Source organism: Hypanus sabinus, chromosome 9, assembly GCF_030144855.1.
Source record: "Hypanus sabinus isolate sHypSab1 chromosome 9, sHypSab1.hap1, whole genome shotgun sequence".
Classification (NCBI taxonomy): domain Eukaryota; kingdom Metazoa; phylum Chordata; class Chondrichthyes; order Myliobatiformes; family Dasyatidae; genus Hypanus; species Hypanus sabinus.
In genome coordinates, this window is record NC_082714.1 from 49,256,554 (window position 1) to 49,283,331 (window position 26,778).

The 26,778-nt window shown below is 37.9% G+C and overlaps 3 protein-coding genes across 12 annotated transcripts in view; 2 read left to right on the plus strand and 1 right to left on the minus strand.

Annotated features, from left to right (window-relative positions):
* The window catches only part of fam234a (family with sequence similarity 234 member A), a 33,796-nt gene extending 28,286 nt beyond the window's left edge, over positions 1–5,510 (plus strand). For 2 of the 3 annotated variants that reach the window (XM_059979640.1, XM_059979638.1), the window contains exons 12-13: positions 1,361–1,571; positions 3,685–5,506. In XM_059979640.1, the coding sequence (XP_059835623.1) occupies positions 1,361–1,569 (209 nt within the window). In that variant the 3' untranslated portion in view covers positions 1,570–1,571; positions 3,685–5,506. Of the gene's footprint in view, positions 1–1,360 lie in introns of all 3 variants that reach the window. The other variant, XM_059979639.1, reaches the window with a different exon arrangement.
* Positions 5,511–6,875: 1,365 nt separating this feature from the next.
* Positions 6,876–17,624, plus strand: LOC132399373 (cytochrome c oxidase subunit 6B1-like). 4 transcript variants are annotated; one of them, XM_059979650.1, is made up of 4 exons: positions 6,876–7,032; positions 9,031–9,141; positions 17,156–17,256; positions 17,485–17,624. In XM_059979650.1, the coding sequence occupies exons 2-4, from the start codon at positions 9,036–9,038 to the stop codon at positions 17,536–17,538; spliced, it is 261 nt and encodes an 86-aa protein (XP_059835633.1). In that variant the 5' UTR covers positions 6,876–7,032; positions 9,031–9,035; the 3' UTR covers positions 17,539–17,624. The 4 variants fall into 4 exon arrangements, with proteins under 4 accessions (XP_059835633.1, XP_059835634.1, XP_059835632.1 ...); XM_059979651.1 differs by lacking the exon at positions 6,876–7,032 and adding an exon at positions 7,039–7,335; XM_059979649.1 differs by lacking the exon at positions 6,876–7,032 and adding an exon at positions 7,039–7,323.
* Positions 17,625–21,187: 3,563 nt separating this feature from the next.
* The window catches only part of LOC132399375 (katanin-interacting protein), a 130,355-nt gene continuing 124,764 nt past the window's right edge, over positions 21,188–26,778 (minus strand). For all 5 annotated transcript variants that reach the window (XM_059979654.1, XM_059979653.1, XM_059979655.1 and 2 more), the window contains one exon: positions 21,188–22,290. In XM_059979654.1, coding sequence (XP_059835637.1) covers positions 22,212–22,290 — 79 coding nt within the window. In that variant the 3' untranslated portion in view covers positions 21,188–22,211. The remainder of the gene's footprint in view (positions 22,291–26,778) is intronic.

The following is a 26,778-nucleotide window of genomic DNA, read 5'->3' on the forward strand; positions in this document are numbered from 1 at the left end:
TCTCATCTAGTTATTTATATGCCTTTTGTTTATGGTTTTTAATTTTCATGTTGTAAATATCATTAATTAAAATCAACTTACAACCTTATTTAAACTAAATCTACCAAGCTCACGTTTAGAAAAACTAAATCCCATTTTGGCCTAAGCCAGTTATTTAAAAAAAATTTATTATGTTTGCCTTATGAGTTTTTAAAATTTATGGAAGGGAAAGAAAGAGATTAATTTAGAGAAAAGTAAACTAAGCTTAACTACCTGTTTTTTTTCCAAGCAAGGTTGGCTCAAAATTCATTCACTACTCAAAAAGAGAATTGACAATTATTTTTGGATTATTATATCTACAACTTACTGATCAGGCTAACGTACAGTGAGCTGTAGATATAATAGGTTTTACGCAGGGGTTCCCTGAGACCTGAAGGTTATTTCAAGGGCTCCTCCAGGACAAAGAGGTTGCTATAGAACAATAACTGTAAGCTGTAACCATCAGGAATTGTTAACTGTAATCAAACAGTGCATATGCAGATATAAACATAGCAATAAATAACAAGCATAAAATACAATATAACTGAGTCCTTAAATGCGAGTAGCTATCCCCTTTTGTTCAAGAACCTGATGGGTGATCGGTGGTAAGTGTTGCCTCACCTGGAAGGACTGCTTGGGGCCCTGAATGGTGTTAAGAGAGGACGTGTGGGGACAGGTGTAGCACTTAGCACTTACATTCCTTCTTCACCTCTCCGGCCTATCCCCTCCCCCACCCCTTGATCTTTCCTCTGATTGGTTTTTCACCTGCACCTTCCCCCTCCCCCCACCATCTTTATAGGGTTCCTGCCCCCTCCTTCTTCAGTCCTGATGAAGGGTCTCGGCCCGAAACGTTGACTGCTCATTTCAACGGATGCTGCCCGACCTGCTGAGTTCATCCAGCTTGTTTGTACGTGTTGATATGACCACAGCATCTGCCGTGTACTTTGTGTTTTCTAAGTCTATCCTACTTGTTAGTTCCTCAAAGAATTCCAACAGATTTGTCAGGCACAATTTTCCCTTGAAGAAACCATGCTGACTCGGACCTATTTTATCATGTGCCTCCAAGTACTCCAAAACCTCATCCTTAACAATTAACTCCAACATCTCAACCACTGAGGTCAGACTAACTGGCCTGTAGTTTCCTTTCTTTTTCCTTCCTGCTTTCTTGAAGAGTGGAGTTACATTTCCAATTTTCCAGTCCTCTGGAACTATGCCAGAATCTGTTGATAACATAATATACATAGCTAATGGTAATTTATTGTTTTTACTGTTTGTCAGATAGTGAAAAAATATTAATGTTCTTAAAAAATAAATTACTAATATCCCCATTTTTTTATTCCAGCTGCCTTATTTGAACAAAGCAGACATGCAGGAAGCGTACTGTTATTGGGGCAGCCTTTGGGAAACGAACCAGGACCTTTGAAGATAATCAAACAAAAACTGAAAGACATCATCAGTGTGAGCAGGGTTAGACGTCTAAAGAAAGGACATGATGACTTTAGTGATGATGAACTTAAAGAATATTTTTACAGAATGAGATACAGCAGCTAATGGTAAATTGTAAAATCAATGAAGGTTTATTTACTGCAAATGTTTTCATCTCTTGCTAATCAAAAGTTCTGAAGTTTGACCATATATTTAGTTTCTAAAATGTGCACTTCAATATTCTTCATATTGTAAAATAATGATGTGATAAAGTAATGCAGAATTATATTGATAGCAATAAATGAGGATCTTCACCCACCCTCATGAAAAACATTAAGATTTATTGCAGTTGGTTTTAATATACTGTTCATCAATGTATTTTATTGAGCAAACTTACTAACATCTATTAATTCAGTACAAGAATTTTAAATTACAGATTAAAAACTTGATTTGTAAAATAGAAACTGTTCACATACAGAAATAATAATGGTCCCAAATTAGAATGCCTTTAACTTGAAAAGTCTCTCCTGAAGTTGTATTTTACTTAACTGTGAATGCAAGCAAAATAAGATATTGCTTTGTTAGAGCAAAGTGCACAACCCTAATTATCTGGCAGCTTTAGAATCTTTTCAATATTATAATTAATATTGAAGTTATATTCTAAATAATTGTTTCCTCAGTGTGAATTCTAATAGAATTTGTATATATGATCATGGGAAATTAAGGGTTGAAAATAACACTGCTGCTATTTCCACCTGATTGTCAATTGCTTGTAGATATACAACTATTTATTTTTAAAAAAAGATATACAAAGTTAAGTAAATCTTATACCTGAGCGGAATAGGTTTTAAGGTCTTTGTATACGTTGGAATCTGGCAATGGTAAGACTGCACTTTCAGTAAGGATTTTCAAATATAACTCAATATATTTGCAAGAGTATATTAGAGAAGAAACTCAATTCCCCTTTCCAAAATTAATACCCATTGTATTAAAGAAAGTAAAATTATATGTAATCATTCAAATCAAATGGGGTCATTATGGAGTTACGTCCACAAAATCCCAACAGCCAACACTGAAAGCCAAAATTCTTCCAAAGGGATTTCAAACAGTTTTATAAACGAGAGGACTTCATGCACTACTTGAACTTTCAGTTTGGACACTGGTTCAACTTGTAAATGTTGTGGCAATAATATGGGTTCCACTACTATCCTTTGGTTTACATTTAAAACCATGCACATTTACTAATGTAGTTCACATAATGATCACTTTCCACGTCCTTGGGATGGAAAGGAATGAATAGAAAGTCAGGATAGAAAGGGACTGTAGAAAGTGAAGTGTAAAGGTTGAAGAATAGAAAATAAGGGTTAGAATGTATGGGACAGGTTATGTTTGAAGTTAGATGTGTGTTGAAGAACTGCACTTTCAAAATTGTCATGCTGCTTATTTCTTGCCAACTATCACTGCTTTTTGAACACAAACGTGCAGTTATTCAAAAACAGAGTAGTGCGCAATGGTCATAGAGTTTGCGCAACTGATGCTAGTTAGAAACTGCTCAGCAACAGTGTCCTGTCCCCACTAAGCGACATAGAGTCCCAAATAAATGCTGACTATTTCTTGGTTAGTGTTTGTTCTTTAAGAGTTGTTCCAAATAAGCAGCTGCTCTGATTAACTGATGGACCAATTAATTGGAATGCACTGTATTTGTATGATGCCGGAGGAATGTAAGATAAAGATGGACTTGCAACAATATGTTTTGCTTACTGCTTCCATGTATTGTTGCACTCCAATTTTAGACTAAAATAATTTAGGGAGATGTAATTTATACAAAATGTGATAATCCTTTTATGTGCACAAGTCAAATATAGGTAACTGTGTAGTAATTGACCCTAATATTTCAAACCACAAAATATGATCATCCCAGATTTGGAAAAAAGATGATAGAAAATGCATTTTGATGGATTTACTAGGATTTATTTTTATTATAAATTGTTTTGACATTCTGAAAAGTATTTTTCACAAATTGCATAATTTTTTAATACTTAATGTGTTAAGAGTACTCAAAAATGACATTCACAGAAGCTGATTTTAAGAATAGGGTTTCTATTAGGCAATCAATGATGAATACTGTGAACCTTGGTCTGTATTATAATATGTATATGGTGTATTGTTTAAAATTATGCTAAGTACAATATAAAGAACCATTTTAGTTGCATTTAATTACAAACTTATTGCTCCTCCTAGATCTTTATTAATGAAGAAACCTGGCTGAGCAAAGCAGCTTAAGTGCACCTTTGAAAAGAGTTATGGAGAAAATAAGTTTCCTCCTTAAAACAGGTCAACTCATTTATTAAAGAAAGAAAAGAAACATTGGGAAATCAAGAAGCACTGATTAGTGATTATATTGTGTCAATGTGCCATCTTTACCAATAAAATATTTCTGCAGCTGTGGCTGAACATATGCCAAATGGCCTTAAGTGATTGATTGCCAGTATTGAGCAGGTTATTTTAATATGTGGGAAAAGATCTACAATACTATTTATTATTCCATAATAAGTAAAATTATTTACTATACAAATTACAACAGAAAACTAATGGCCGAAGTTGCAAAAACAATGCACAGTAATTTTTCTGCCTTGGTTGGCTGTGATACTTTAGTCTGAGTCATAAGGTTATAGTTTAAGACTCATTTCAGGGCCTGAACCATAGGATTCAGGCTAGCACAGTAGATTAACTCCAGTGACTAATGTGTTTTTGGATGAAATGTTGAATTGGCTTTCTTGAATTAAAATATCCAGTGACATTTCTAGAAAGCAGAGCCATTCACCCTGATGTACTTGCCAATATTATTCTTCAAGGAATAAAATAGATAATTTGGATATTTTTAAGTTATTTTGTCATTGTTTCTGGAAGTTTGCTATATAAATTTGCTGCCTTATTTCCTATATTACAATAGTGACCGGATCTCAAAAATAATTCATGGGTTATAAGCACTGTACAATTTTCTGAAGTCATGAAAAAGGCTACTTTTTGTTTCTTCTTTCTTGAGTAACCAGTATGTTGGTGTAGACAATAAATAAAATTTCAGTTTAATGATCACAGCAAAATGAATTGTTGCTATCAGCATGAACTTTATGCTTGATGTTTTAAATTAATAAACTCAATATTCTAATTAAGGTTTAAATGCCTCCAAAGAGTATGAGTTGATTATCATAAACATTTACAAAATAGTTAATATATTGTATCTGTATGACTAATTTATTGATGTGTATTCTCACTGCTTATTTTATATTACATATTTGCAATCTTAACTTTTTTTTTAGCAAACACGAGGAAATCTGCGGATGCTGGAAATTCAAGCAACACACAAAATGCTGGTGGAACACAGCAGGCCAGGCTCTATAGGGAGAAGCACTGTCAATGTTTCGGGCCGAGACCCTTCAATAGGACTCCTGATGAAGGGTCTCGGCCCGAAACGTTGACAGTGCTTGCCTGCTGCGTTCCACCAGCATTTTGTGTGTGTTGCTTAACTTTTTATTTGTGTTGGACAATGACACAAGTTGATTACACAGATAGCAACATTTTGGGCATTCACTGATTAAAAATCATTAAGTTAAACATGCCAAAAACAGATTGCTAATTTAATCCAACCTATCTTTGTAAGCAAAGAAAAATAAATATAGATAAAACAGAAGTTCACATTACTAAAGTATTAATATTTCAAAACTGTATTTCTTCGTTGGTGACCTTGTATGTGCAGAGTACCAGTTACCTTGAGAATATGATAATATCATTACTTTGTGTTATGTGGTTTTCTTTGTATGTACTCCAATATGCTACACTGATTAATTAGCATTCATTTTACCATATGTACATTAAGTTTAATGTATTTTGAAATTAACTGCTTATGGTTTGAGTACCTTATAACATTTAGATATAATGGCAGATTGCACTTATTTTCATGTTTTACAATGGTGTTCTTGTATCAAAGATGGGAAATACTGTGAGATATATGTGATTCATAATAAATTCCTGTTTATCCAGCTGAATAATTTGCTCTTTTATAACTTGGTTATTTTTTCAGTGTGTTGTAACCTTGTGTTCATGAACCATAGCAATGCAATGAAATCCATTTCAAAACACACATTACAGGCAATGAGCAAGTCTGTCTCCAACACAGTTGGAAGTTTTGCTTACCAGCTCATGAGAGGAGGTTGAGGCCAGAGGAAGGGCAGCAATGATAGGGCAAGCTGAAAGGGCTATTGGTCTAATTCTGCCTGTAACTAACCAGTAGGTCAAGGAGGCAACAGTCCATTTGAAGTATTGCTAGTAGCATCTCATTGAATGTGCCAGAAATTGGTCCATTGAATACGGAAGTTGGAGGGGTAGGTAGGGCTACCCTATCTTTGTTTTGGGTAGGAGATGGAGAGAGAGTGGGAAAGGGAATACAATCTGCTGAAACAAGACATGAGACTGCAGATGCTAGAATCTGGAGAAACAAAATGTTGGAGGTATTTATTGGGTCAATCAGCATGGGGGGGGGGGGGCAGATTATCTGTTTCAGTTGAAATCTTACATAAGGGTGCTGATGAAGTCCTGTCAACTGTAGTGCAAGGAAGGGTACAGCTAAAGAGAAACAACTGTGGAAAGTCTCATGGCCAGAACAGTAAATGAGAGAAATTGATGGGAATCCTTCCAGATGAGGTAGAAGGTTGAGTTAGCTGGGAAGCCTGTGAACTTTAATGGTATTCTCACTGTTCTGTTGAGACAAGGAAATTGTAAATTGTCCTGAGATTAGACTAGATTAAATAGGTTGATTGCTGGGTGATTCCACTCTCTGGGTTGAAAGAGTCTGTTCTGTATCTATAAATAGATTTGTTTAAATGGGCCATGTGGACGTGGGAGCATATTTGGGAATTGGTAGCAAAGATGTTGACAGGCTTGAACCCTTAACTTGAAATGGTGCTTTTGGTTTTGGTGGGAGGAAGGTTAATTTTCAAAACAACACACAAAATGCTGGAGGAACTCAGCAGGTCAGGCAGCATCTATAGAAATGAACTTAATTTGGTGTATCATCCCTTCCTTCTCAGTCCTGGAGAAGGGTCTGGGCTCGAAACGTTGACTTTCTGTTCATTTCCATTGACGCTCCCCGACCTGCTGAGTCCCTCCAGCATTTTGTGTGTGTGGCTTTGGATTTCCAGCATCTGCGGACCTTCCCGCGTTCACTTTCAGCTGGTTTGGCTAACGCCGGCCACAGAATTTCAACGTGTGGGCGCCAGGCGCCATTCGGAGAGTTCGAGGCCCCCCACCGCTGCCCACGTGCGGGGCTCCCTGAACCCAGCCGGGGTTTGTTTCGTTACCGTCGCCCCCGGCCCCTCGAGTGAGCGAGGCCGCCGCTCCCGTGGGAAGGCGACGGGCAGCAGGTCCGGCACGTGGCGCTGGCCGCCATCTCGCGACCCGCAGCCCGCAGGCGTCGCGCCCTTTCCGGTCTGTACTTGGACTTGATCGTCGAAGGCGGTGCGCTGACGCAGAGCCAGCTGAGGCCAGGGCAAGGTCCCCATCTCCGGAGTTGTGTTAAATTGAGAGCGGCAGGTGCGTGACTTAGTGATTACCTGGTCTGTACTCCCACTCTAACCTTCCTGTACTCAACCGTCCACTCACCACCCCCTTCCATTGCCACCTGTCTCCCCTCATCCCCGTCAACCTTCATCCTCTCCTCCCCTTCCCTGCACCCTCCATCCTCAACCCAACCCCCGCCCACTTCCCTACCCCGCCTGCTCCGCCATGCAGTGTTGTCGCCGGCGCACGGAGCTACCGCTGGTTGTCGGGCAGCAGCGGTGAGGAAGGAAGTGAAGGCGAGTCGCTGCAGTCGCTGAGCCGGCCGTGAGTCCGACGGTTCGCGATGCTTCTCCCGGGGAAGGGCTGGGTTGGGAGTGGGTCGCTCTGAGTGCCACAGGTAGGGGTGGGCTGGGTCCCGGGGAGACACTCGGGTCACCTATCGAGCATAGGGATGGAGCCGTCGATTGCGGTTGTACTTAACAATGACCTTGAGAAATTGTGGCCCTCGACCTAGCAGCGTGGGGATGTCCCACACTAGGATAGCCCGAAGGACCATCGTCCAGAATTACCCATCCCATTCTGGAATTTTTAATTTGCGTAATTTTAGTTTGCCCTTGCTTTTCCTAGAAACGCGCAACAGTGCTGGGATGAATCGGCAGTTTTGCTGATAAGAGTTAAAGAAGACGGGTTCAAACTAGATGGAATTTTTAAACATAAAATTTTATTTTGCAATTCTACCTTATTGCAAGTGTTTCTAAAGCATAAATTCACTTGGTGCTTTGGCTTTTGTAAAGAGTGCTGAACGGAATGACATTCTTTACACAACTGTCATGCTCCGAACTAATATAAGGGATTTTGATCGGACGTTTGATTTCATGGTTTATACGGTAAACTATTAAGAAATAATCATGATTCCTTTTCCTTGTGGAGAAATAACCTTATGTGGACATAGGAATCAGATGGTGGCGCCACAGATTCCAGTCATTGGGTGTTAAAACTGATACGCGAATAGCGAACTGTAAACAGGAACTGTGCACAAAGAATGAAACAATAAGAGCAAGAAGGCTAAAGTTTTATGCCCAAGCTTTCGTGGCCTCGGAATTCAATTAAGCGGAACTGCGTTGAGCCATCATGTAATAAAATTCAACCCCAAAGGACTGCCAGATTATATTTAAAATGGGGAAGAACATTACTAAATCGCTGATGCAAAACTCTCAGAGAGTAAACCCTCGTAAAAGTGCTGATATCACTGCAGATCCCTGTGTACGCACCAGAGCTGCTTTCAATGTACTTTGAGGTGCAATTAGCTCTGTAGTCAGATGGGCTTTTGCTAAGTACTAGAAAAATAACATAAGTAGAACTTGGAGTCTGTTTCTTTCAAATCCCTAAAATGGAAAGTAATCTTCCTTTGATAATACTGTGTGCATTGATTCACGTTTGAATTGTCAAACGTTGGTTAAATATATATAACCCATATTTTATTTTTCAACATGTTTTGAATTCAAGTGAAGGTATTTAAATCCTGGGTAATGGTATTTTGAAATAATTACTTATTAAGCTGGAGTTTGATTTATTTTGCTTTTATATACTTAAGATACATTAATTGTTCAAACGGTTGTGATCTGCTGGTTGGGGGGAATCTTGTTTTTGTCATTTCATTAATGTCAATTCTTGGTAAATTGTCATGATGGCTTTACTCAAAAAATATTCAAAAGGAAAAACGATCTCCAGCATCATCTGGACCAGTGACTGCTTGTCTTGTGTTACACATATGTTGGTGGCAGTTACTCTGGCTGTGGTCTAGGCTTCCTGTTTAGATTCTCTCAAAGGGAAATGAGAGGTGAAGAGGAATGAGGCTTAGCAGCTGGCCACTAAATTTGACATGCAGAAAGACACCTGTAGCAACTTCCTTCAGTGAAACTGCAGAGCCTTTTTGACATCCTGTTATCCAAATGGCATTTTGTGTTTGTTCTTCTTCAGATAAAAAAACTTGGCTCTGTAAAAAGTTTTTTTTCCCAAATCTTTTTTCAGGCACCATGGGAGACACTATTGAGGACAAGCTGAAGAACTATAAGACTGCTCCTTTTGATGCCAGGTTTCCTAATCAAAACCAAACCAGGAACTGCTTCCAAAATTATGTTGGTAAGAAAATGTTCTGTTGAGACTTGAGTTTAGAAATTGACTGGGCTCGGGAAAGTATGCTTAATGAATAATGTGTATATGGAATGGGGCAATAGGATTTTATTTGAGGCTGTTTTCTGTGAAACTCTGTTATACTTAAGGCCCATGCATCATGTCCCATTAACATGATAAACACCATTCCTGTTTTGAAGATAAGTCACAGGAATGTGTTAGTTGGGACACATAAGAGAAGCCTACCATGAGTTGGTGGTGAGGCTTTAATTCCAGTGTAGACTGGTTGATTAAGTTAGCTACTCTTGAGGTTATGATCACAGAGGATTTAGAGATTTTAATGGAAAGAGTATTGTGTCTGAAAATTGCTTGATGGGCAAGTTTCTTCGTACATGCAGCAGGTGTCCATGACTGGAAACCCTCTTTAACTGGAACTGAATTAGGCCTTATCACGGTACCAGTCATATGTTGGACCTCATTCTACATGGATAGGTCTATAGAATAGCAAATTGTCATACAAAGACCCAGAAGAGAAAATGATAGATTATGTATTGTGTGACAGGCATCTAATTGTTATACTTGAGCACTTCTCCCAAGAAATTTAATTGCATTTCACATATACCCATTGCATCTTCTTATAAACGTCTGTGTCTGATTCCTTAATTTTGCTACAGCCGAGGGTGGTCGTGGGAATAAGCTGCCACTACCTAGTAAATGCTGTCGATGGCGTGCATCTCAAAAAGCCTCCAACGACCAAGTCCAGGTCCTTGCCTTCATGTGTGGCTTAGCTACTAACCCTAGCGAAACTATTTCTACTGAAAGGAGAAGGGGCAAAGACGAGTTACTGGCACTTTAAAACCGGTTGCTTTGGTCAGATGGGGCTTGTCAGGCTGGTTGACATTTCATCTGGGAGAAAGAAAATTCTGATCTCAAACCTCCGCTACCTTGGGGCTCTATTCGCTCACGGCCAAGGCTTTGGGAGTAAATCCCGAGGAAAAGTCCTGTGTTGGAGTCCTTAAGGCTGTCCTATGTTGAATTCAACACTGGCAACTCCTGTGATGCTGCTGATGCCAAACTGTATTGGTCTCTGTTGTTCATTTGAGTTCATCAGGTGCACAAAGAGGTGAAGCTTGCTACATGGGCAACAGCTTGCTCTCCATATTGTACTGCCCTGGTTTGTGAATCACATAGACAGCTGCGATGCAACATCCATGGTCAACCCCAACTCAAGGGCCTCTTTTGTTATAAAATTTCTTAGTTTCCATGTATGATGTGGGAGCTGAAGAGGAAGTCACTGTTACCTGTTTTAATTTGAGCTTCAAGAACAGTATTTTTGCACATTTACTTAATCCAAATTAGCAAATTCAATTTGTCCTCAAATGCTCTGGTTTTGCTGCATAAATAGGCACTCTAAAATGTCAGAGTGAATTAATGTAAATTAAGACCATAAGCTATAGGAGCAGAATTGGGTCCTTTGGTCCATTGAGTCTGTTCTGCTATTCCATTATGGCTGATCCATTATTCCTCTCAGCCCCAATCTCCTGGCTTCTCCTTATATTGCCTTGTCCAATCAAGAATCTATCAACTACTGCCTTAAGTACTCTTAAAGACGGCCTCCACAGCAATGAATTCCACAGATTCACCACTCTCTGGCTAAAAATATTCTTCCTCATCTCCATTCTAAAAGGATAAGATCTTTTAAAAGGATCTGTTCTGAGGCTGTATCCTCTGGTCTTAGATTCTGCCACCATAAGAAACATCATCTCCACATTGACTCTACCAGGACCTCTCACCATTCACTATGCTGCTGAATTGGGACAGGAAACTGTTGCTGAACAACTTCTAATTAGCATCAGTTGTGTGCACGTATTGTGGCCATTGGACACCACACCATGCTTAGAGCAAATAGTTTATAAATAGTGTCAGTTGCATCTGTTTGGGTTCAAAAATCGGTTATTTTTGTCACTGATAGCTGGCTTGAAATAAACAGTAAGACAATTCAGAATTGTTTTGCTCACTGATTTCAAGCACTCAGGCTTGGAGACTGCTGGGAATGAAACAACTTCAGTATTTCAGCAAATTATGAACTAATGAAGAATTTGAAGGTATCTACAATCAACTTGGCCAGCTGGTGGCATAGTGGCATCAGCGCTGGACTTCAGGATGAGAGGTCCCGAGTTCAAATCCGGCCGGCTCCCTTGCACGCTCGCCATCCGGTCCTGAGTTGAGTGTCAAGCTAACAACTTGACATCGGTTTTAAAAAAAAACAACCTGGAGAGGGATGAAACCACCAGGCTTCAGATGCCCAAGACACGCCATACGATGCGCATACCAAAATGAAGATTTGGACAGTTTCTAACTAGCCTCAGTCATGTGATCATGCTTGGAGTGATCAGATTTAAATAGCACCTGTTGCGTTTGCTTATTATTTATTTAGGCCAACTGATATAACCATATAACAATTACAGCACGGAAACAGGCAATCTCGGCCCTTCTAGTCCATACCGAATGCTTACTCTTAGCTAGTCCCACCAATCTGCACTCAGCCCATAAACCTCCATTCCTTTCCTGTCCATATACCTATCCAAATTTACTTTAAGTGACAATATCAAACCTGTCTCTACCACTTCTACTGGAAGCTCATTCCACACAGCTGCCACTTTCTGAGTAAAGAAGTTCTCCCTCATGTTACACCTAAACTTTTGCCCCCTAACTCTCCACTCATGTCCTCCTGTTTGAATCTCCCCTACTCTCAATGAAAAAAGCCTATCCACGTCAACTCCATCTATCCCCCTCATAATTTTAAATATCAAGTCCCCCCTCAACCTTCTATGCTCCAAAGAATAAAGACCTAACTTGTTCAACCTTTCCCTGTAACTTAGATGCTGAAACCTAGGTAACATTCTAGTAAATCTTCTCTGTACTCTCTTTTTTGATGCAGAATTAGGTCCTTTGGCCCATTGAGTCTGTTCTGCTATTTCATTATGGCTGATCTATTATTCCTCTCAGCCCCAATCTCCTGGCTTCTCCTTGTATTGCCTTGTCCAATCAAGAATCTATCAACCTCTGCCTTAAGTACTCTTAAAGACTTGGCCTCCACAGCAACAAATTCAACAGATTCACCACTCTCTGGCTAAAAATATTCTTCCTCATCTCCATTCTAAAAGGATAAGATCTTTTAAAAGGATCTGGTCTGAGGCTGTGTCTTCTGGTCTTAGACTCTGCCACCATAAGAAACATCATCTCCACATTGACTCTACCAGGACCTCTCACCATTCACTATGCTGCTGAATTGGGACACCATGTACTTGTAACTCAGTTAAGTGGTATTGTCTTTTTTTTTAAAGCTATTTCTATGTATCTTGAATAATTGTGGCAGCAGCTTAATTGGGCCAAAATGTACTGGTCCCGATGTGACACACTTAACTGGAATCCATAGTGTGGCCAAGTTTTGGCTTTGAATTTTCAGTAGCAGTTGATATCAATGTAATCTATTCACTAGGTTAGGCATTAGAAGATTTTTCACGAGGTGGACACCTCACTTGCAGACCGTCAGAGAGTGGGTGACCAACAGACAAACAAGGAGTCCCACACCTACACTTAGCTCAGAATAAATGCAAAATCCATGCCAGTATAGGTAGTTTAGATGTACAGTAAATGAAGAAGAACAGGAAAGCAAAAGTGATTCTATAATTAAGGGAGTGGCTGCAAATACAATTCTAGGGCAATTTCTTCCTCTTGTAATAGGGTTAGGGATCTTACAGTGGCTGCAAAACACTCTGTGAAGTTGAGAGTTTGTAAGGATAGAGGGTTGCCATTGGACGGGGAACAAGGTGGAGCTCATGATCCATTGAGTTAAATGGAAGGAAGAAATTGGGTCCTGCAGTTAAATTTTAGGGAGCTCACAAAGATTAATATGTACATCAAAATAAGATGTGTGAAACTAGGCAAATAGAACATCCATAGAAATAGAAATATCCATGGCAGAAGATTTTGGCAGTAGAGTTCATAATGTAGTTATGGTAAGAACAAAATTGACTACATTTGATGTCACTTCTTGGAAAATATCTACTTTATTAAGTTACAAAATAACAACAGAATGGTCAGGAAATAGCTACTTGAAGGTAAAATGATTTCATAGCTGTTTAATAGTACAGAAATAGGAGGATAATACATATATTATCCAACTAGAGAGGATGCTGCAGGAGGGGCTCTCATGGGGAATGGAACTGGTTCCAAGGGAGCTAGGAGCTGTAGAAGTTGGATGGATCAATCTCTCAATGGTATCATCTTGGGAAATTTGCTACTCCTGTTAGGTGTCTAAATTAGTTGGACATATTAGTAAAGTCAAACCATCTGAAGAATTTTATGTATTCATCAAAGTAATGCAACAAATAATTGAGCTTCTGTTCAAAATGGTTTGGAATTCATCATAATTTTTCAGTCTTAAATATTTAATTTTGTTCACTATTTTTCTTAATTTGAAGTATTGGGAGAACAGCTTGACTTTTGTTTCATTTTTTAGGGAGATAGTTATGATAGCATTCCTATTTTAGAGCTGAATACACTAATCAGCATCCTCTCTAACATAGGCATGTTTGGAAATTTAATTAAGTTTGGGAAGAAGCTAGACAACAAAAGTGTATTGTTTAACAATCTGTTTAATGTATAATGCAGTATCATGCAAGGGAAACAAATTGAGAATAGATGGAAGAAAGCAGTATGTACAGAAACATTGCTTTAAAAAGTCAAGAAAAACATTTTCTGCTTGGTTTTCAAATTAGAGTAGGGAGATTGGAGTATTAGTTAATTAAATATTGACCATCAGGGATTATTAATTGAAATGAGGAAGTAGTAAATAAACATGAGAAAAAAGCAGATGCTAGAGATCTAAGCTGCACACAAAAAATGCTGGAGGAACTCAGCAGTTCAGGCAACATCAATGGAAAATAGTAAACAAGTAATGTTTCAGTCAAGACCCTTCAGGACTCATGATCAGGATCAGTCCTGATAAAGGGTCTCGGCCCAAAATGTCAGCTGCTTACTCCTTTTCATCATCATCAAGAGTGATCACTTGTAGTCTGGTATAATTCTTCTGGTGGTTGATCTGGTCACTTGTGGGTCTTGAGATGACTGAAGAGGCTGATCCATGATCCACAAGTCCTATTCAGTGTTGGCAGGTGTAGGTCATTGAAGTGGTGAAAGGTATAGCTGGTTGGGCATTTCCCAGCCTGTCCTTACATTGAAGCCGCTTAGTCTTAGCGGCACGGTGGAGGTATTCTTTGAGTTGTGCGGTCCTCTCATAGACAGCCCTTCTCCAGCTTTCCCTATCCTGTGCTAATTTCTCCCATCCATTCAGGTTCCATTCACTTCCTCAGGTGGGTCTTGATACTGTCCCTGAACTGCTTTTCTGCCCTCCAGGAGTGCACTTTGCATCCTTGAGTTGGTCAAACAGGAGTTGCTTAGGGAGGTGGGAGTCAGTCATGTGGATGATGTGGCTAACCTATCTCAATTGGTGTTGAGTTACAGTTGTAGCTATGGAGTTAATGTTAGCTTCCTCCAGAAATCTGGATTTAATACACCTGTTCTACTAGCTAACTCTCAAAATCTTTTGGAGGCATCTTGGATGCTAGTTTCTAGGGATTTTAAGTGTATGTTGTCCATGACTCTGCTCCATATAGCAGGAGTGGAGGACTGTAGCTTTATAGACAAGAAGGTTAGTGTTGGTCTTGATAAAAAATCTTCAGAAACTCTTTCTCAGCCTAGCAAAAGCTCCACTTGCAGAGCCTATTCTGCAATTTATCTCATGATCAATCTTGGCTCTTGAAGAAAGTACTCTGCCAAGGTATGGGAAGTGATTAGTGTCCTGCAGAAGGATGCTGTGAATTTGGTGATTGGAGGGTGAGGAGCTTGATCTGGAGCAGGTTGGTACAGGACTTCGATTTTCTTGCTGTTTAAAACAAGCCCCAGGAGCTTGTATTCTCTGGCAAAACCGTCTATTATGCATAGATACTGCCTGATCTGTTGAGTTCGTCCAGCATTTTGTGTCACAAGTTAGTAAATAAATTTGCCCCATGCTATCTACCCTCCTCCAAGTAGAATGGCAAAGGGAGTGAGAAGAGGAGTTATGTAGGCAGATTTCTGAGTACAGTAATAATGAGAAGGAATAAGAGGTATTTTTAGCCATGCCAATTAACTGGAATAAAATTGGTGGTAATAACACCAACTTCTTACATTTAGAACTTAGTGTGGAGTGTTCCGTTAAAGGAGAAGCTGTTGTGGAAACTTTAATGAGTGAAACCGGGGGAAAATATCCAGTAAGAGACCATTATGGCAGAAAGCTTGGTCATTTAGTTAAATTGTTATTGGGAAGAAATAAGTAGGTAAAGTTCAGTCTGGTGAAGGCTGTCTAATATAATTTACCAAAGTATTCTGGAAACAGTTACTTAAAGTTTTTTGAGTTTTACTGTAGCAACAAGCATTTGAGGCAGAGATAGCAGGTTTTTAGGGCAAATAGGAGTCAGATCGAGTGGCATTCAAATCCAAAGGCCTCTGGAAATCAAAGTATTTGGAGGCAAAAGAAACTTGAGAAATACCAATAAGTAGTTACTGCATCAATTTTAAATTACAGAAGTCGCATGGGTAAGATTTCAAGAGTATTGTACTTTTATGAGTAGATAAATCGAGTCCATATAAAATCTTGTTAAGAGAAGGAATAGAGGCCCTGAGCTTCAATTTCCAATCCTTTCTGGTATGGTGTGAGGGATTGGACAGCTACAATTGCAGGACTACTTTTATTCAAAAGAAAGGGGTTGACTTTTTAACTATAAGTCAACCTTGTACTGATGGAGGACAAATTATTGAAAAAAAATCTTGACAATAGCATAATTGTACCATTAATATTAATCTACGTAGGAAACATAGATTCTTGAAGAACTGTCAGCTTGGATTTGTTAAGGAGATTTGCTTTTGAAGATGAATCATTTAAGACTGGGCAGTTGACAAGGTGTCATAAGATAGACAGTCTTTAAAAACAAACATAGAAAACCTACAGCACAATATAGGCCCTTCGGCCCACAATGCTGTGCTTAACATGTACTTACATTAGAAATTACCCAGGGTTATCCATTGCCTTCTGTTTTTCTAAGCTCCATGTCCCTATCCAGGAGTCTCTCAAATGACTCTATTGTATCTGCCTCCACCACAGTCACTGGCAGCCTATTCCATGCACTCACCACACTTTTTTTTTAAAAAAACAGCTTAAACCTGACATCCCCTCTGTACCTACTTCCAAGCACCTTAAAACTGCCTTTTCATGTTAGCCATTTCAACCCTGGGGAAAAACCGTCTGATTATCTGCATGATCAATGCCTCTCATTATCTCGTACACCTCTATCAGGTCACCTCTCATCCTCTGTCACTCAAAGGAGAAAAGGCCAAGTTCGTTCGGCCTATTTTCTTAAGGCATGCTCCCAATCCAGGCAACATCCTTGTAAATCTCTGCACCGTTTCTATAGTTTTCACATTCTTACTGTAGTGAGGTGACCAGAACTGAGCACAGTACTCGAAGTGGGGTCTCATCAGGGTCCTATATAGCTGTAACATTACCTCTTGGCTCTTGAACTCAATCCCACGGTTAATGAAGGCCAATACACCATATGCTCACCTGCGCAACAGCTTTGAGTGTCCTAGGGACTCGGACCCCAAGATCCCTCTGATCCTCCACACAGCAAGAGTCTTACCATTAATACTATATTCTGCCATCATATTTGACCTACCAAAATGAACCACCTTACACTTATCAATGTTGAATTCCATCTGCCACTTCTCAAGCCCAGTTTTGCATCCTATCAATGTCCCGCTGTAACCTCTGACAGCCCTCCACACTATCCACAACACCTCCAACCTTTGTGTCATCAACATGTTTATAATATTGAGGAAAGTCAATTTCAAAATTGAGTCTGGGCAGGACAGAATATGATTGGATAATTATGGCCAAGCTGTATTTGCAATTGTTTTACAGATTTCCATCGTTGTACCAAAGCATTGACTGCAAAAGGTGTTGATACTTCTCCCTGTGAATGGTATCAAAGGGTGTTCAAGTCAATCTGCCCCATTTCATGGGTAAGTGATGCAATAGTATGCATTTATAAAATTAAAAATCATACTGGCTTTCATTTGTAAACCAGTTTAAACCAGTTTAATTTTTAAATTAATACTTTAAATTGATCACATTTAGCATTTCATTTTATATTTATTGAAGAAAATAGCTGATCAATTTAAAATCAGAAATTTTACTGAATCCATTAAATTATTTACTGTGAAGTAACTATTGTTATTTTGTACTTTTAGATAAAGAAATGGGATGATCAGTTGGAGCAAGGCACATTTCCTGGAAAAATCTAAGCAATTATTGCAACCATATTAAAACAATTACTGTGGTTTTAAAACTTGCATCTTATACCAAAATAAATTCTGCAAGTTGAACTTAAGTACTTTTGTTTTCTCTGCTTATTCTTGTGTTTATAATTACATTGTTGTGGAATTAGAGCAGTAGATCATTTGAAAAAAATGTTATCTACCATAATTTTCCTCAGGAAAGGGCCAAATATTCATTATGCATTTTCAAGTGTTTGTAAGGAAATATTGTATCATCTTGGCAATGAACTTCAACATCATAAATGAGAGCACAAAATTATAGACCAGGTACTAGATACTAGATTGTGGAACGAGCTTCCAGTAGAAGTGGTAGAGGCAGGTTCGATTTTGTCATTTAAAAAAAAATATGGATAGTTATATGGACAGGAAAGGAATGGAGGGTTATGGGCTGAGTGCAGGTAGGTGGGACTAGGTGAGAGTAAGCATTCAGCATGGACTAGAAGGGCCGAGATGGCCTGTTTTCGTGCTGTAATTGTTATATGGTTAGATTAACTACAAACAGTTTTCAACTAATGATTGAAAGAATTGGACGTATTTTGCCTTTTACAATATAACATCATGTTGTTGTTCTCTGCTGGTTAAATTCAGATGACATGATTATTTGTAAGAGTCATCAGTTATATCATCAGAAATGATCGTTTAGCTGCACTGTTTAGGTTTTACCAACTCGGAGTGCAGAGGACACAAATACAAGATCTAGAACAAATTCTTAAAATATAAACCATGCTGATATCCTGTGCTTTTCTGAGCATTATACTGTTAGAAATGCCACCTCTTGTGGAAGATGTAAATTAAGGCCAGTCCTTTCTCCAGAGCTGAAAATGAATCATCATATTGTATAAATGCAAAATAAAAGCTGCCCAATAAATTTTCAGCAGGTAAAGATAATGAAGCCAATTCAGGAGGAAACAGTAAACATGCCAACTGTTTGAAAATAAGATCTACATGTGCTTTTGTATTTTCCTCTGAATGATGGGTGTGAAATGTTAGATTGATTTTATCAAGTTTTAACAAGGACATTTGAGTTTCCTTTATTTTGACTGGCCCTTTGGATACTTGAATTATTTTGGCATCCCATAGTCTCCATGTTACCCTATTATTGCACACTGGATGACAAGCTCTCTTGTACTACTAACATGGCTTGAAACTCAGATAAACCAAACAAGCATATGCCATGTTGTATCAGACTCTCTGCACTGAGTAGATTTTCCAGTCTACTTAAGAGTTACAGACTATGTTAAAGGACTTGCAATGGTTTCAGATGAGTTGATAAATAATTTCTCTTAGACATGCATATGTTAATAGGCACTTCCTGTCAAAGATTTCATAAATGATGGAACTTGGCAGCTGCTAGAAGACAGGAAAGAGAATTGTGGGGGAGCTCATGGGAGGAACCATATCCACTTGGATGTTCATTCAACAGTATGAGACTAGGACCTCCGAGGAAGAATTTGAGCTGCCAGTGCTTTAAAGTACATTCTCCCTGCAATGTGCTACCATACTTCAATCTCAAAATGTTGATTGTAGTTTATCTGGTGCCTTACAGGTGCTATCATCAGAATCCGAATCCTTTATTATCGCCAAGTATGAGGACACATACAGGGAATTTGATGCCAGTTTCCCTGAGCTCCCTCTGTACAGAATAGTGTGATCTTTTGGTTCAGACATCAAACCAATGCCCTGCCTATTTTCTGAGGGATATATAAAGATCTGAGTGGAGGGAGGTTTCCCAGTCAATATTTTTTTGTTTTGTTGGGAGGATGTGGGAGGTTTTATATAAATTCAACACAAACTGAGGCAATGGCTAATTGACACAGGAATAGACTTAATGCTTAAAAAAAAACCTTGCTTCAGCCATTCTGGGATATGAGTCAACCAGAAAAAAGGCACTGCTTGACCAATGTCTTGTCCATTATCTGCTCAATATAATATTTGAAAAGATTATGGCTGTAACCTTGCTGGGCTATCTATCAAAACAAGCAAATTTGGAACAATTTCAGCTACAGAGATTAATACAGATCTTAAACATTGACAAGTATTAGTGTTAAGTCTCACTGCTTACTGCTGCTGCACTGCTCAGATTGCAGTTGCAGAATGGCAATATCTCAAAGCACTGTCTCTTACCTGATTTTCCACTCTGACCAGGTACAAAAGGGGATGTAATCATGAGTCACCTTGGATTTTTTTTCTTTCCATATTCAAACTTTATTAATGCAAAGTTAATCTGTAAAGCTTGGTCACTAGTGGTTTCATTTTCAACAGCTTGTTTAGCAATTTCCCCTTTTGTGATGCAATTTGGCTAACGATTTAGCTGCTGGAGGTTTGAGAGGGAAAGTTAAGGATTTACTAGCTGTTATTGCTGACTTCCAATCAAACAATTCCCCTTTCCTGAAAATGGTTATTTCCTATCTTTCTAGCTTAACATTTGGTAAATTGGTTTATTATTGTCATACCAAGCCATAATGCTTTTTATGGTGCACAGATAAAAATTGGTGAGAGTCATAATAAACTTTTTCTGAGGAATTGAGGTATGCTAAACATGGTGATGCCAGTGTGGCGATTTGTTCAAAGCTGCATTTCCCTACAATGTTGTTCGATAAGTCTCGGGCAGTAATGATTACTGATTTCACCACATTCAGCTTGGTAATGATTGATGCTGAACACTAACTGCAAAGCTTTATGGCTGCAAGGTGCAATGGATTGCCAAGTTAGTTTCCATATCCTGGTAAAGTTCGTTTGGAAGAGTGCAGAACATTGACCAGAGGCCCACCTCAGTAAAATCTAGGTGATCTGGAAATTTGAACAACAGCATCTTATGTTTAGAAGTACAAAATATTTGTGTCATGATGCCATCAAATGATTTAGAAAGTCATTAATGACAGAGACAGACTGGTGCCAAACAATTGCTAGCCCAATAGCTGCTATGGATTTTGTTTTTCAATGATGTAAATAACTGCCTTTAAATAAAATCACTCAAGTTTATGTTCACATTTTTTGTTCCAAAAATCCCAAAATCTAATATTTAAGATAAAAGTCTAAGGTTAAAAATATAACAGTTTTGGCTGACATGTTCTGATCATCGTCATAGTTAAGCATCAGGCTGATTCTGGGTTGAAGGTATTTGCACTATGAATCACTTCTTAAATATGTTTATTTTCAAAAACAAACTGATGTATTCTGAAATTTGCAGAGAGAGTTAGTTGGGAAAGCTGATTATTATTTATGTCAGAAAAGTTAAAAGTGCATGCATAAAATTAAATCTAAACTAAGTAGACACATGAAAAAAAACACCTTGTAAATGTATTCCTCATCAAATGTATTCAAAAGTAGATTTTTCTACCCAAGCAATAGAATATATATGAAAAATAATTACAACATATTGTTGAGATTAGAACCTTTTTTATTTAAAACTGCAAAACTATATTATAAATTTTTCATTAAATTTTAAAATTACTATTTTCTTTAGTATACAGTTTCTTTACACAATGAAATATATATGTACAATTATTAAATGAAAGGGGATAAAGTTTGACATAGGTCTGACTAGAAAATCAATATAATGCATATTTTAAATTGTTACAAACTGTCAGTTCAAAAGACAAACATCAGGTATGTGCAATATAATCTATCATAAGTATTGTATCTAGCTTTTTTAAAATTACACTTTACAATACTCATCTATTGTCGTGAGATGTTAACGAATAAGAGTTCTCAATATGAGATGAAGCCATTTGGACAGAAATCCTAATAAATACATATAACATTTTATACTTCCCACTCTTAATACCTATTGAATTGTTGTATCATTAAACTACTACAAACTTAAGTTCATAAAATAGGAATGTACACTGTTTAAGCAAGTAATGTTTCAAGGCCATTTAGTATTTATGCAAGATAAATAATACTACTTGAATGATGGTAATAGATATTCTAAAGGCAGGAACATATTTATTAAAAAAACATTCCCATACCTTAACAAGTGCTAGATCTTAGAATAAATAGGTTTAATATATATCCAAGGTGTTTGTAATATACATATTTCAGAATGAGAATTCCTCAGCTGAATTTGATTACAATCCAGATGTTTGAACAATTCCTTACACATACAAGTCAGGTTTAGAAAAGTACGTTACATCTATCTACTTAACAGAGGTGGACAAATATTCAATTTTGATGGGTATATTGATGTCATCACAGTACCAAATTTTAAAAGTTTTGAGGCGAGATCAATATTTGTTACAGCATCAATTCAATTAATTAATGGTACAGCTTGATTGGCACACAATATTGGTGAGTTTGGTATTGTAAAGGCTGCTCAAGATGAAGGCACATTATAGCACTGAATAAATAGTTTACTCAATGCTACATTTGGCCACGCTACATTTGACTGACAAGAAATATATCTCAATACAGGGTGATATGGCACTCTCATTTCTCCCAAGAAACCAAAAAGCAATATTTAGATAGTGAGTAACAATTCATGCATGTTAATCTTTAACTCAATATTAGGTAGTCATTAAGTGTACTCAGTCTGCTCCAACTTTGAAGATTTCTTGTCATTCTTGCTGTGTTTCAGTTATTAACATCGAGAGTGTTATACAAATTCTAATCAAGGAAATAACTAGATATTTCAAGACAATTCACCACACTGAGATTTTTTTTATCAAAATCGTCTTCTCGTAGATCCCTTGTCTGTAATGCATGTATTTGGTCGCAAAGCTAAAAGAAAGATTAAACTTACATGTAAGTATAGTTTATGAATCAGAATCAGGTTTAATATGACGGCATATGTCATGGAACTTGTTAACTGCAGCAGTACAATGATAAATATTGAAAAAGTAAATGAATTACAGTAAGTATATGTATATTAAATAGTTAATTTAAAATAGTGCAAAAACAGAAATAATAAAAGAATCCAAATAAAGTATAGCATAACTGTAAAGAAATGAGGGACCAATGTCGTAAAATGACTTCCTTACATTCTACATCCTTTTCCACTAAATGCTGATGTAAATTAATTAGTTAATGTCTATTTCCTTACTTTAATAAATGTTAACTGCCTTTGAAAATTCATTTTTGCACCCAAGCATCCATTTTCATATGTGTTAATTGTAATGTACCATACACATTTTGCAATCTCCTTTCTTTCAGCTCTATTTCTGGAAAATGGGGTTGAGAGAGATAATAACTCGGCTATGATAGAAAGACAGAGCAGATTGAATGGCATAATTCTGATCCTATGACTTATTTGTCAGATTTTATCATCATTTTTGTTGCCAGAATTTGTACATGCTTTGTTTTAGATTTCTATTCTCTCTTACCTCCTTCGTAGTCTGATGATGTGATATTTAGCATGTAGGGCATTAATCCTCTTAGGATAAATTGCTTTTGTTTCAAGGTAAAATCAATTATTTCACTCGCTAATTTTCCTGATTTATCACAGCCAGTCTTGTCTCATCACGTGAAAATTAGTCTTGTCTAAATCTAGAATGCTTTGCAGTTCTCCCTAACCAACAATACATACAACTTAATATGATTGTACTCAAGTATTTATGAATAACTAAATCTCACTTGTCATTAAAGCTAACATGGTCTTCCACTTTATCATTTCTGAGCCAGGCTGAATGCATTTTTCATTACTTTTCTATGTTTTATTCTACCCAACAAATCTCGATGCCTAGAACTACAGAATTAGCTAAAGAGCAAACTTACAAAATTTCCAGTGAACAAATTTACCTGATTCTGGATAATATATCACAATACACTGAAAAGTTCACAGCTTTACTTTTGAATCAAGGCATAGCCACATGGAAAATGACAGAGCCCAGTAACTATGGAAGTAGGGAATAGCTTTTTTTGGAAACCGTTCTGGCAGTTTACAAGAACTTGAAGTTAGAGTAGGTTAAATGGCCCTGAGAATCTATACTATTATTAGAAGATCACAGACTATTCCAGAGCTTATCTATTCTCCTGGCTGATTTTCAAATCACTAGATTTACAGAGTATCCTAAAATCTATCTATTTCAGAGTTGAATTTAGGGCCTTGGCAGTTTGAAAGCAAGACTGTCAACAGTCAAACAATTACACAAAAAGATTTCTAAGAAATCAGAAACAGAATAATTCTGATTTCTGGGGTTGGATAATAGAGATGGGAAGAGGAAAAGCCATGGAGAGATTTGATAAAAGAATGAACACTAATTAAGCTGGAGCTTAATTGGCACCAATGATGGTCAACAAGCCGAGAGATGATAGGTGAACGACCTGGCATAAGTTCAGATACAGGCAAGGAGGTTTGAATGATATCCCAGGGATCCAAGTCCCAAATATCCTTAACCCTTTCATTCTATGGGGCCAGGAAATTCCTGAGATTTACAAATTTCAATCCTAAATTCCTACTAGTTCTAGATTCTACAAATTGAAGAAACAGTCGCTCACCATGTACTTTGTCAATCCCTCTCAATCTTTAAAGTTTCATGAGATTACTAACTGGCAATGAATATAAATTAATCCTAGTTCATTGTTCCTCAGATTACTATCTACTGATTCCAGAAATCAATCTATTCAGTGTCTGCCACAATTAACCCAGAGCAAGCATATTTATGCTGCAGATCAAAAATTGAGAGAGGATCGTCTCATAAAAGCAATTGTTTTCTAAATGCACTTTAACTTTATGCCTCATACCCAGATATCTCTTCTCATTTAAATGGCTTACAATCATTTAAAAATGTCATTTTATCCCATTTTACAGTGAAGTGAATGACTTTACATTTTGCTATAGAATCTGCTACCTCCTAGTCCAGCTGCTTAATTTATCTCTCTTAATAGATTTCTGGCATCCACCAGTTTGTTTTGTACCTTTCCCAGATCTGAATATGTAGCAGACTTTAAAATCAAGCAAGCAGCATTGATTGAAGATAGTTGATGCTTAGTGCTGATTTTTGTAGATCTCCTTTAATATCAGGCTGCTGCACTTCAAGCACCCCATTTTTCCCTAACATACTTTCTATTCTCTATCATGTGCTTCATTTGCCTCATTTTATGCATCAAACATTTGTGTGATATCCTATCAAACACATTTAAAGTCCAGCATTCAGAAATTCATCTTTCTACCCAGCTGTTACAAATACTAGCTGTTACATTCTAACCTGCTGCTGAAATTTAGCTCCTTTTAAGTCAGATTTATGTTATGAATTATGTCAAGGTGATTAAAGTTTTACACAATTGTCATATCTTCAGATTCAGATTATTTATTACATGTACATTGAAACATACTGTGAATGCGTTGTTTGCCACACATTCTGGTGCCAACATAGATGTTCAACAGCGTTGTTAAAAGTTCATAGATCTTGTCAAAACCTCTCCACAAGTTAGACTCATCCCACTTGTGTTTATTGACTCTTACTATAATCCTGCTACTACCTATAGCTCAAGCTGAAGTTTATTATCATTTGACTATACAAATTAAACATCCTTTCTTGGTTCACCCACAAAACATATAATAGACCACACAAAATATTACCACAAATAAGTTACTAAAATATTATTCAAAATGCCTGTAGTTTGCAGCACAGGTAATCAGTAAACGATAATCAGCTCACTGTCAAAGTGACAAAATCTCAGTAGTGGCGAGTATTCATTAGTGTCACAACCTGAGGGAAGCTGTTACAAGTCTGGCAGTCTTAGTCCTGATGCTCCTGTACCTCTTTCCTAATGGTAGTGGATCAACAAGATTGTGGGATGGGTGGTAGGGATCCTCCACAATGTTTTGGGCTGTTCTGTATACAATGTTCCCAGTAAGTATTACAAATGGGTGGAGGGAGGGGGTTGGAAGGAGCCCCAGAATTCTTCTCAGTAGCTTTTACCGTCCACTTTAAGGTCTTGCAGCTTCTGTATCACACAATGATACAGCAGACTCTCAAAGGTACGCCTATAGAAAGTTGTTGGAATGGGGACGGGGAGACCCACACACCTCAATCTTCTTAGGAAGCATAGATGCAGCTGTGCATTCTTGACTAGTGAGGAGTTGTTGTGGTTAGATCCGTTACGTGCAGACCAAGGAATTTTGTGCTCTTCACTCTCTCCACGGCAGAGCCATCGATGTGAAATGGGGAGTTGTCCAACTGTGCCTTCCTGGTCCACAACCATATCTTTTGCCTTGCCCATGTTGAGACTTGGATTACTGTTCTCACACTGTTTGAGAAGCCTCTCTGTCTCCTCTCTGTCTCACCTTGGTTGCTGATGAGGCTGACCGACCACTTCGTGTCAACAACGAACTTGATGATGCAGTTTGAGTTGGATTGGGCAGTGCAGTTGTAAGTCAACGTGCTAAGCACATAGCCCTGAGGGGCACCAATGCTCAGTGTGATGGAATTTGAGATGTTGCTGTCAACCCAGACTGACTGGGGTCTCTCCATTAATGTCCAAGATCCAATTACAGAGAGAGTGTTTGGTCCCAATGAGGATGGGAGTACTCTCACTTTGCCTGTACTGATTGTCCTCTAGAGATATTTCACACTACAGCCCTCATATCCTATATTAATGGAGCTGTAACCACTCTTTTGCCCATTTTGTTTGCCAAATACAAACAAGATTTTATCCATCTTATGCTTCAACAACATCCTCGATATTGCCACTTCAAATTTTAAAATTTTGTTAACATTTACCTTTAAATAGCAAGCTATCACTCTTGTTTAAATTTCTCAACTCATTTTATGAACACTATGGAAAAATGCTGAATTACACAGACAGCTTCACTACCTTCAGCTACATTCAGAATTTACATACAAAAACCCTCTAGTCCTTACAATGTGTGGAATTATACACTTTACTGCTTCATAATTCCAGTCATTTTCTTATTATTTCTTAGCCTATCTAAACAGATGTCCATGTTCTGTCTCTCCTGAACAATTCCAAATTGAGTAAACCCTCCCCTATCTCAATCTCACTGAATCTATCTCTGGAGACAGAATATGTCTATTCTAAAGCCACAGGCTCTCACAGCTGCCTTGACTATATCTCTTCTCACCCTGTTACTTGTAAAAACGCCATCCCCTTCTCTCAATTTCTCCACCTCCACTGCATCTGCTCTCAGGAGGAGCCTTTTCATTCTAGAACAAAGGACATGTCCTCCTTCTTAAAAGAAAGGGGCTTCCCTTCCTCCACCATCAATGCTGTCCTCAACCACATCTCGTCCATTTCATGCACGTC